The 12,160-nt window shown below is 39.4% G+C and overlaps 1 protein-coding gene across 3 annotated transcripts in view; it reads left to right on the top strand.

Annotated features, from left to right (window-relative positions):
• KCNAB1 (potassium voltage-gated channel subfamily A regulatory beta subunit 1) overlaps positions 1-6,238 on the top strand; it is a 267,571-nt gene extending 261,333 nt beyond the window's left edge. For all 3 annotated transcript variants that reach the window (XM_075202037.1, XM_075202038.1, XM_075202039.1), the window contains exon 14: positions 5,678-6,238. In XM_075202037.1, coding sequence (XP_075058138.1) covers positions 5,678-5,767 — 90 coding nt within the window. In that variant the 3' untranslated portion in view covers positions 5,768-6,238. The remainder of the gene's footprint in view (positions 1-5,677) is intronic.
• The last annotated feature ends 5,922 nt before the right edge of the window (positions 6,239-12,160 follow it).

A 12,160-nucleotide genomic window follows, 5' to 3' on the forward strand; every position in this document is an offset into this window, starting at 1 on the left:
GGAATGATGTACAATAGATTGATTTGTCTCTACGTGTTCAGTCCCTTTTCTACAAAAGGAGCAATAAAGTTACCAGGCATATCTGTATACATATTTTTGCATAAACACTGATCAACCACAACATTAAAACCACTGAAAAATTAAGTGAATAACATTGATTATCTTGTTACAATGACACCTGACAGGGGGTGGGATATATTAGGCAGCACGTGAAGAGTCAGTTCTTGAAGTTGATGTATTGGAAGCAAGAAGCAGGATAAATGGGCAAGCGTAAGGATCTGAGTGCTTTTGAGAAGGGTCAAATTGTGATGGCTAAACAACTGGGTCAGAGCATCTCCAAAGCAGTAGATCTTGTGAGGTGTCCCGATATGCAGTGGTTAGTACCTACCAAAAGTGGTTCAAAGAAGGACCGCTGGTGAACCGGTGACAAGATCAAGGTGCACAACGCTCATTGATGGGTGTGGAGAATGAAGACTAGCATGTCTGCTCCAATGCCACAGAAGAGCTACTGTAGCACAAATTTCTGAAAAAGTTAATGCTGGCTATGATAGAAAGGTGTCAGAACACACAATACATCACAGCTTGCTATGTATGGGGCTATGTAGCCACAGACTGGTCAGAGTGCCCATGCTGAACCCTGTCCACCGCTGAAGCCACCTACAATGGGCACGTGAGCGCAAGAACTGGATCATGGAGCAATGGAAGAATGTGGCCTGGTCTGATGAATCACGTTTTCTTTTACATCATGTGGATGGCCGGGTGCGTGTGCGTCGTTTACCTGGGGAAGAGATGGCATCAGGATGCACTATGGGAAGAAGGCAAACCTTGGAAACTTTGGGTCTTGGCGTTCATGTGGATGTTACTTTGACACGTACCTCTAACCTAAATATTGTTGCAGACCAAGTACCTTCCTTCATGGTAACAATTTTTCCTGATGGCAGTGGCCTCTTTCAGCAGGGGCCTACAAGCCACGGAGGCCCCACCTTACACCTTACAGGACTTAAAGGACCTGCTGTTAATGTCTTGGTGCAAGATACCACAGGACACCTTCAGAGTCCTTGATGGGTCAGAGCTGTTTTGACAGCACGAGGGGCACATACACAATATTATTTGATGTTTTGGCTGATTGGTGTACGTTTGGTAGGAGCTCCCTGCTTGTCCAATAAAGCTAAATCTGCATAGAAAACACCAGCAAATACCTCTGGGCAATGCTAATTGTTGATATCTATAATGCACATACAGTTGTAAATTGTGAATGTCTGTTTAAAACTATAGTAGAATCTATGAATAAATCTGAAAACGGCGTATAGTATTTTTAATATAGGACCACATGAAACTGTCCTATAATGGGAAGCCATTTTTTGGGTTAACAAAGGACACAGTTGTTACAACAGTGCCTTATCAGATGGGATATCTGTAAATTTATAATTGTCAGTCTTTGTGCATTTACATTCGTAAACAGACCAGCATAATAATTATATATATAAATATTCCCTTTGTTCTAGCTGGCATTCTCTGGCTCACCAGCTGTGTCTCATACACTTTAGTTTTTTTTTCCTTTTAATCTTTATTGATCAGTGTATGACATTCTAAAGCTTTAATCTACCATAAAAACATGTTTAACAAAATCTGCTTCTCTCTCAAATGAAAACAACTTAAAACAAGATAACTTAAACCATAGTGAAGGCACATAACAACAATGTTTCTGTTGTATTCTCTTGATGACATAAACCACTACATTGTGTAATTGAAATGCTATTAAAAGTAGCATTAACTATCCAGTAAATTTAAAGTACAATTACAGAAGCAGATTATTATGAGCAAAAATGATTTAGAAGTGTTAGAAGTACATGCTGTAATGCTATCTGTATTGGTAGTAGCAGTGATAGCAATGGTGAAAGCAACACCTGACTGGTGGATGGCGCTGGCCATTCACTAATCAGAGTGTTGAGAGGTCCCCACACACTGATTAGTGGATAGCTGGAACTATACACCAATCAGATTACAGTAAACTGTCTATCATGCTAGCACAGCCAAAATTGTGTGGGCCTCAGGAGGAGTAATTTCAACAAATCATTGGGGTCTGATTTTGTCAGCAACAGAGTTAGGGGTGAAGGGTATCTGCATTTTAAAGTCACCAGAGATCTGGGGGTAAATGTATCAAGCTGAGAGTTTTCCAGCGGATTTGAAAAGTGGAGATGGTGGCTATAGCAACCAATCAGATTCTAGCTGTTATTTTGTAGAATGTACTAAATAAATGATAACTAGGGGCCTGATTAATTAAGGATCTTATATTAAGAAATATCTTATTTAAGTCTCCTGGACAAAACCATGTTACACTGCAAGGGGTGAAAATTAGTTTTCTGTTTTGCACATAAGTTAAATACTGTCTGTTTTTTCATGTAGCACACAAATACTTAATAGCTTATTTGTACACTGAAATTTAAAGTTGATATTTGTGTGCTACATGATATTGTATATCAGTCACTAGGATGCTCTCTGTGTTGTATACAGATCACTAGAAGCTCTCTCTATTGTATACCAGTCACTAGGATGTTCTCTGTATTTTATACAGATCACGAGGATGCTCACTGTATTGTATACCAGTCACTAGGATGTTCCCTGTATTGTATACAGATCACTAGGATGTTCTCTGTATTTTATACAGATCACGAGGATGCTCACTGTATTGTATACCAGTCATTAGGATGCTCACTGTATTGTATACCAGTCACTAGGATGCTCACTGTATTGTATACCAGTCACTAGGATGCTCACTGTATTGTATACCAGTCACTAGGATGCTCACTGTATTGTATACCAGTCACTAGGATGTTCCCTGTATTGTATACAGATCACTAGGATGCTCTCTGTATTGTATACAGATCACTAGGAAGCTCTCTGTATTGTGTTGTATTATATACCAGTCACTAGGATGCTCTCTGTATTGTATACAGATCACTAGGAAGCTCTCTGTATTGTGTGTATTATATACCAGTCACTAGGATGCTCTCTGTATTGTATACAGATCACTAGGAAGCTCTCTGTATTGTGTTGTATTATATACCAGTCACTCGGATGCTCTCTGTATTGTATACAGATCACTAGGAAGCTCTCTGTATTGTGTTGTATTATATACCAGTCACTAGGATGCTCTCTGTATTGTATACAGATCACTAGGAAGCTCTCTGTATTGTGTTGTATTATATACCAGTCACTCGGATGCTCTCTGTATTGTATACAGATCACTAGGATGCTCTCTGTATTGTATACAGATCACTAGATGCTCTCTGTATTGTATACAGATCACTAGGATGCTCTCTGTATTGTATACGGATCACTAGGAAGCTCTCTGTATTGTGTTGTATTATATACCAGTCACTAGGATGGTCTCTGTATTGCTTACAGATCACTAGAATAGTCTCTGCTTTGAATAGCAGTCAGTCAGGTGGAGGTGGTTAATGTTGTATTTGATTATAGCTTTTTGACATAACAATTTTTCATATATAAAATTACAGTTACACATTTTTCGGCAAACTCATTTTTCCATTGCAGTGCGCTGATAAAACAACGTGAGCCACTTGCTGGTGATTTTCAGGCCAAAACTTGCCAGCCAGTCCCTGCTACCTGGAAGGTTGTTACATGCAAATTATAATTTATTAAAGGACAAACATTTTCTTATTAATAAACCTTGTATGAGGCATTGAATGTCATTTAATTTCAATATTCTTTAGAAAAAATTGAAACAGTTTCATATTAAGCTTTATAAATAACAAAACCAACAACAAAAAAACAAAACAAAAAAAGAGAGTGTATAGTAAATAGCAGGACAGGGAGATAGCTGAAAAAAGAGTGTGGGAGACAGGGAAGGGAGCGTGCTTATTTAGTGATGTCATCTGTCAGCACTTTAAACCATTCCTAAAAGAACAATAAAGAGGTAAGTCTCTGGGAAAATCATCATCATTGCCACAAATGCCCAGCCTGTTCCAGATACAGCAATTTGAACAGCTGGCTGTGACAGTCGTCACCTTAGTCACTTAGCAATGAATAGGCCTTTCTGCCACCACAAAGGATTTACTATGGTGTCCTTACAAAACAACTTATTAATGTTTCACCCTTAAATTACATACACATGTAGCATGAGCCTCTCTGCGCTTTGTAAATTCACAAAGAATCACGGAGAATATGCTAGATTAAATGTATTTTAAGCCGAAAAATGTTTCCATGGCTTAGTTACAAAAAGTTAATGACAAGACATACAATAAGTTGCACAAGTAAGTTTCAGAAAATAAAATAGAAGATAAAACCACTACTTACTAGTTAAGACTTGATGTGTGTGAGGGAACACAATTGAGAAATGACGGAACACAATTGAGAAATATTGGACATTTCAGGCTTGATAGACTCCCTCATGAAAATGCACAATGTAACGTCGAAAGCAGAAGATTTAAATCTTTCTTACAGGCTCTTCACCCCCACCTTAGGAATTGCATTTTCAATTAAGTTAGATCGATTTCCAAAATGTCACAGGGCTTTCGTAGTAAATTATCTATCACTAAGATATATGTTGGCTCCTCAGAGAATCTTTCACTTCTGCTCTGCTTGAGTAGCTAGATGGTTTACAATTTTGGGGCTTCAAACTCCTCCGGGATGCTTTTTTATCTGGCTAACCCTAACCCCCAGTGCTGTGAGGCAGAAGTGCTAAACACTATGCCACTGTGCTGCCCCAACATAGAAGTGAGTCCATACACTTATATTTCAAAGGCCGTATTTTGAGTTGCATGTATGTAAAGTTATGTGCAACTTGAAATCTAGTGTATAGATACATCCGGTGCAAAAATATCTCGGAAATTTGCTCCAAAAACAATTTTAAATAACAACAGGCATGCTTTAATTTCAATTTTCTACACATAATGTCTACATTACACTTATACTTATACAGTGATATTTCAATTTTCAACAAAACAAGAACCAATTATTTTAGGTAAAGTTTTCTAGAAAACTAGAAAAGAGCATTTGGATTTTTTTTATCTGCTAAGTGTTCTGTGCCTGCTGTAGTGTAGCCAGTGAGGGGATGAAAAGGGTAAAAGATAGGTGCAAGTTGTTTTGCATAGTGAAAGAAAAAAAATTGAAAATCAGTCAAGTAAATGATGGAGATTAATTTATTGTAAATGAGAGCCTGTAACCATTAGACTTATGTGAATACAAGCCTGTTAAATCAGCCATCTTTCTACTAGTGAAAGATGTTAACACAATATACTTACAAAACTTACAAAAGCAAATTGTACAAGTTTACGTATCCAAACACAGACCACAGTCCTCAGATGCGGATCTCTCGATCACCAAACCCTCAGGCTCACGGGTATACTGCACGTCACACAACAATAGAGAGGCAGCAGTGGGGAACATCTACATTACTAGACCGCTAGGGCTAGACAATACCGCTCTCACTGGTCATGTCACTGTGTAGCATGCATTGACCTAGCCATGCCGGAAAAGACTGGCGCCCCTTCCCTACTGATATTCTCTACTGATTAGGCTCCGCTGCTACCTCCCGGGACAGCCGGCCCTCAATGTGCCAATCTGAACTAGAATTGTGCATTACATTTTGCATTAATGTGCTCCCCACGTCAAGTGGCTATATGACAATTCTCCCTTTATGTTTCATTTTCCATAGGTCCTTCCAAAGATGACATCACATATTGTGAATGAAGTTGACAACATTTTGGGTAACAAGCCATACAGCAAAAAGGACTACAGATCATAACCTGCTACATGAACAGCAGACTGCATGGTTATAATAGTGCCCTGTATATAGTACTGGCTCACTATGTGTAATGGAATCCCCAAATACATACTCCAGTACTTACTGTGACTGGGTATAATACTCCACTCCTAAACCTAGAAGCACATTAACAAACTCTAAACTTTGAATATTCTTTGTACCTGTTTCTTACTATTTAATTTCATGCGTACTGCTTATACTGAGATACAATGAACGCTGTTCTAAAAATGTCAGGAGGAATACTTGGACTTTTGACGTCTGAAAGAATTTTTAGGAGAGAGTTGTAATATGCAATATGTTTTATTACTGCATTGTTGTACTATGGGGTCAGCAAGAAGCCACTTATATATTATACTGTGTAACAGTCAAGTCTGAAAACTATGCATCGGCCTCAAATATTATTACAGTTCTTTTTAAAACTTGTTTACTGTATAAAAGGGTTATGGAATTGTTCATATATGGAAGTTTTGTTTTTGTTTTATTTAATATACTGTTTTCACATTTGTCAGGTGAGGGTCAAAATGACTCATTAACTTATTTGATGCTCTTCTTTGAAGATCACTGATAAGTTTAAGTTCTAACATTTAAAGAAAAGCCAGAGTTCTTTAAGTAAAGTGTTTTAGACTGTTTAAGAAATGAAGGAGCTTTAAAAGAAAAAACACACTGCACTGTTTTTCTTGTCCTCTAAAAGGGAAAATTTAAATCAAACCCATACAAGGTTTTTCTTTAACAAATATATGCTCATAAGCTATTTTTTTTTAAAAGTCACACAATAAAGGTCAAGTGAATTTCTTGAGAAACAGAGGATCACAGTAATACAAGTCTGACTTGACTTAAAATACACTATATGGATAAAAGTATTTGGATGCTTGACCATTACACCAATAGGTACTATAATGACATTGTATTCAAATACATATAGTTTAATATGGAGTTGGTCCCCCTTGTGCAGTGATAACAGCTTCCACTCTTCTTGGAAGGTTTTCCACAAAATGTTGGAGTGTTTCTGTGAGAATTTGTGCCCATTCTTTCTGTAGAGCATTTATGAGGTCAGGCACTAATGTTGATGAGAAGGCCTGGCTTCCAATCTCCGTTCCAGTTCACCCCAAAGGTGTTTGATAAGGTTGAGGTCAGGGTTCTGTGTGGGTCAGTCAAGTGTTCTTCCATACTAAACTCATCAAACCATGTCTTTGTAGTCCTTGCTTTGTGCACTGGCTCACAGTTATGTTGAAATAGAAAAGGGCCTTCCCCCAACTGTTGCCACAAAGTTGGAAGCATAGCATTGTGAATAAATGACTTGATATGCTGAAGCATTACAATTGCCTTCACTGGAGATAAGGGGCCTATCCCAAACCCTGAAAAACAGCCCCATACCAAACTTCACAGTTGGCATAATGCAGTCGGGCAGGTAACGTTCTCCTGGCAAAGGCCAAACCCAGACTCACCCATCTGACTGCCAAAAAGAGAAGCATGATTCATCACTCATCCAGCAGGGATGAAATGTCACAAACCGTTTTATTGCAAAGGTGGCGTCCCATCACAGTACCACGCTTGAAGTCACTGAGTTCTTCAGAACGCCCCATTTTGTATCACAAATGTTTGCAAATGGAGACTGCATGGCTAGGTGCTTAATTTTATACACCTCTGGCAACGAGTCTGATTGAAACACCTAAATTCAATAATTAACAGGTGCAGCCAAATACTTTTGTCCATATAGGACCTCATTTAGAGTCGGACGCAAAGCCCGTGTAAGGAGTGTAGAAGTGGGAGTGTGCCGCAGCTTGGTAGGGTATTACGAGTTGCAAGCAAACCCCAGTTGCATCCCACTCGTAATACCCTATCGAGCTGTGAGCAGTTACTGCAGCTAACTAATGTTTGTGCCACCTAATTCCTGCCGCACAGCTTTAGCCCTGTTTTGACGTGTGTTGCGTCTGCACCTCACTACGACTAGGATGTATTTACATGGTCACGCCTTCACAATTCCGTGTTCCTCCCATTCTCTCGTAGTGAGTCGCAAGCTGTCACAAGTGTTAATTGCGTCCAAGATGCAGGCGGATATTGAGCTTTCTGCACATGCGTGGTAGTGTTTTTTGGTTAGATGAACCTAAATCGGACTTTGCGTCCGACTCTAAATGAGGTCCATAGTGTATATCAAATAGGGTCAAGAAAAATAGGGAGAAATCAGAAAATAGTTTTGGTACATAATTCAATATTTTCTGTGTTTTGTCCTTCTTTAAAGGTTTGCACGTGTAGTATTTTGTGTCTTTACTTTGTAGCAACTATGCTATTGCCTAAGCAGGACATTGATGAAAAGTGTATGGCCTAACAAAGGAAACTCAACAATTTCTATTTTTGAAAATTCATATCCATATTCATTTATTGAGAATGATTTGATTTGATGATTTGCATGTTTTTTTCAAATAGGTATTCTGGTGTTAACAGAAAAATAGGCACATTAAATTTTCTAAGTTCTATACTTGTGATCTAGAGATTTCAAGTAGACCTGCAACTTTTCAGTACATTTATTCCCATATGTTTTTTAAATACGTGTGGCTTAATACAGCAGTTCAAATTTGTGGTGCATAAAAATACACTTTTGCAAACTGTGTTGTGTACAACAAGGCTGCTTTATTTACAGTTGGACTTAATCTGCACTTGTGGCCTCTTGCATCCGGAGCGATGAACCAGAGGCGGACAGTAGGGTTAGTAGGATTGTAAGTCACCCACACCTTTTAGGATGAATATCTTTGCACACCTTATAGGCCTGGTGCAAGCTTCTAAGTTCATGATAATGATGTCAGTCATGTTATTTCATCAAACATATCTATAAACTAGATTTGAAGTTGCGCGTATATCCAGGTCATTTGCACATAGCTTACTATGCTCTCTCCCCTGAGAGAGCATAGGATAATACTTTAGGGTTATTGTTTACTTGTTTTTTATAGCACAAAAGTGGGAATTCAATAAGTGAGGTGCCATGTCTCTGGAATAGGCCCTTAGATTGTACGCTCCTTTGAGCAGGGTCACCCCTCCTCCTGTCTCACCACTGTTAACTCTGCTCTCCAGCAACCTGGTCGTCCTCCTCGAGGACCCTCTTCCCCCTGTCCCCTCCCTCCTCTCCCCCCCCCCGGGGGTCTCCCTATTATCCGTGCCCTCCCTCTTGGGCTCCGTCGTACGCAGACCTTCCCCTCTCCCCTCCCCCGCCCTTGCTGTGCTTTGAGCTCACGGAGTTACTGTGCTTATTGTTTACTGTACTGTGCTGTCTCTCCTTGTATTGTAATTTCGTTTGTCCCTGTACGGCGCTACGGACACCTAGTGGCGCCTTATAAATAAAAATTAATAATAATAATAATAATAAATGTAGACACATCGCCACCATATTTTTCTCAAAATGCTGCTCACTTTCCCTCACGATCCATAGAGCTGCGAGTAGAAAAGAAGTGCAGATTCTGTAGCGTATTGGCAGCAATGTGTGCAGCTAGACATCCAGGCAAGTCTGGTGGCACCTCGTGCCGAACTGAATTCCCCCCACAGTGGCTGGAATATGTATTCAACGTTTTATTTTCTTACATAATAAATGTAAAGAATACTAAAAAAATTGATTATTTTGGGAATTCTTGTCTCTGATTCACACAAAATACAATGAGTCTATTTGGGCAGGTCTCTGCCAGCTTTGCACATTTAGACAAGTTTGCCCAATCTTTACTGCAATATGGAGCTCTATCAAGTTGCAAGGGGACTGTTGGTGAAAGCAATTCAAATTACTATGATACGCAAAGTGATTTCAGTTTGGGCTTTTACCGGACCTCTCCAGAACAGTGATTTTTTTGTATTTAAGAAATTCAAATGTGGTTTTTGCAGTATGCTTTGGGCAGGGCCCTCTTAACAACATTTTGGGCCCCCGGGCAAAGCAGTGCACCGGGGCCCCTATATATACATATATATTAAAAAAAAAAAAAAAAGGGACTATATATATATGGGCCTTGCAGCCCAGGGGGGCCTGTTGGAGGCTGCACAAAAAAAAAACCTGAAAAAAAATGAAAGAAAATACTTACCTTGCGGTCAGCTGGCGATCCGGCTCCCTCCGCGGTCTCCTCCTCCGTCGCGCTCCGCAATAGATGTCGGGCGGGCGTGATGACATCACGCCCGACCTGCACTGCGAGCGCCGCACGGAGGAGGAGACCATGGAGGGAGCCGGATTGCCAGCTGACCGCAAGGTAAGTATTTTCTTTCTCTTTTTTCATTTTTTTTTTTTTTTTGTGCTGCCTCCAACGGGCCCCGGGCACCTGCCCATTGTGCCCAATGGGAAAGACGGCCCTGGCTTTGGGCACTGCCCTGTTACATACAAATCTTCCCCCTTCCTAGACCATTTGCAGACTGCAGCAGGTTTTCCTCCAAGATTTGCCTATAGCTTGCTCCATCCATTTTGCACTCTATTTTGACCAGGTTTCCGGTCTCCGAAGGACAGAAGCAGCCCAGTAGCATTATTCTCTACCACCTTGCTTCACAGTAGGGATAGTAATGTGCAGTGTTAACCGTGCTCGAAACATAGCGCCTAGCATGGAGGCCAACAAGTTCACTCTAAAAGGGGTATTTAATTAGGTTTCCGGTCCATGGTAACGCGCGTTACTGTGTATTGACGGCGTTAATACGGTACCGCAATAACACAGATTTTCCTTTGCAACCCTATGGAGTGTGTGCGAAAATCCACGTTATTACGCAGCTGTGGATTACCTTCGCGGCCCGTTTCGGGGCGTTACCGCGGACTGGAAACCTAATTGAATACCCCGCTAAGTGGAAAATTCAATTACCTGTGAAGTTTTGCCGGAGCAGTTATGCAGGATGTTAGGGAACTCAAACATTAGTGATCAGCAATGTTTTACTTACAATAATACCCAGAAATGTGAGTATGAGCACATGACATGGGACTTAGCAGGTTATTGAATGTTCCCTTTGGTGTCATCGGGCCAAAGAATCTTCCACCACTTGGTATGAGGGTCTCCAATGCCACATGTTTTCTGGGAAGCTCTAGGTGAGATTCCACATGAGATTTGAATGGATTTCTTTTTGCTGCTCTCTCATAAAGCACAGATTTGTCAAATGCCCTGGCTTTGGTTTGTTTTTCCACGGCATTCTCATGATTTCATCATCTCTGTCATACATAACTGTAACTGTCATAAAAAGTCACTTCTGACACAGATGAGTAGTTTTGGAGGATGGACTGTTGTAGTCAAATTAACAGATGTGCCATTTCTTTATGATGGACTTGTTAGTGCTCCAGTAGAAACTAAGAGGTATATTTACTAAACTGCAGGTTTGAAAAAGTGGAGATGTTGCCTATAGCAACCAATCAGATTCTAGTTATCATTTTGTAGAATGTACGAAATAAATGACAGCCAGAATGTGATTGGTTGCTATAGGCAACATCTCCACTTTTTCAAACCCGCAGTTTAGTAAATATACCCCTAAATGTCTTTGACATCTTGATATATCCTTCCCCTCATTTTCTAAGATTTGCTTTGAATGTTCTTTGATTTTCATGATGCAACTTGTTTGGAAATTTACTAACCGATGATGGGGTCTCTCACCGACAGGTGTAATTATTTTCAAAATAATTTAAACACTTTAGTTGTACACAAGTGGACTCCAATCTAATAACTATGGGAACGCTGAAGACAAATGATTGCTGCAGTTTATTGAGATGTATGTTAGCAAAGAGTGTGAGAACTTATGTATTCAATTATTCTATATTTAATGCCAATTAATTAAGAAAAAGCATTAGGGTGTTTTTCTTTCTTAATCTTACACAGTATTTTGTGTTGATCAGTAGTATGAATTCCCAAATAAATCCGCTTTAATCCCATGATGTAAGAAAATAAAATGTGAAAAATTACAAAAGGGTGAATACTTTTTTTTTTTTTTTTGCAAAAATGTTTTTTTTTTATCAATTCAAGTCAATATATGAAATACATACAATACATTATATATAATTGACAAAAAGACTTGACAATAAAGAGGGTAATAAATATTAAAGAAAACTCTGATTTGCTGAAGGTGAATAGGTATGTTATGTTACCATGACAGTAGAATGTTGTTGTTTTTGTTGGAGGGGGGGGGGGGGGAGAGACAAATATGGGGAGAAAAGGTTAGGGGGGATACAGGGGAACATATGAGTTTACTACTTATTCAATAGTAAAATAATGATGGAGAAGGGAAAAAGTCATGCCCACAGTTGCAAAAGATTATGTGCAAGTTATGTATATCAGAGATGGGTGAAAACTTTTTATGACTGTTGTGCAACCGGCAAAATATAAAAACTGTTTTATTCAAAAGTTCTCTGTCTACATGTTTAAAGTATAATTGAACAGAGAACAG

The sequence above is a fragment of the Mixophyes fleayi genome, chromosome 3, assembly GCF_038048845.1.
Source record: "Mixophyes fleayi isolate aMixFle1 chromosome 3, aMixFle1.hap1, whole genome shotgun sequence".
Classification (NCBI taxonomy): domain Eukaryota; kingdom Metazoa; phylum Chordata; class Amphibia; order Anura; family Limnodynastidae; genus Mixophyes; species Mixophyes fleayi.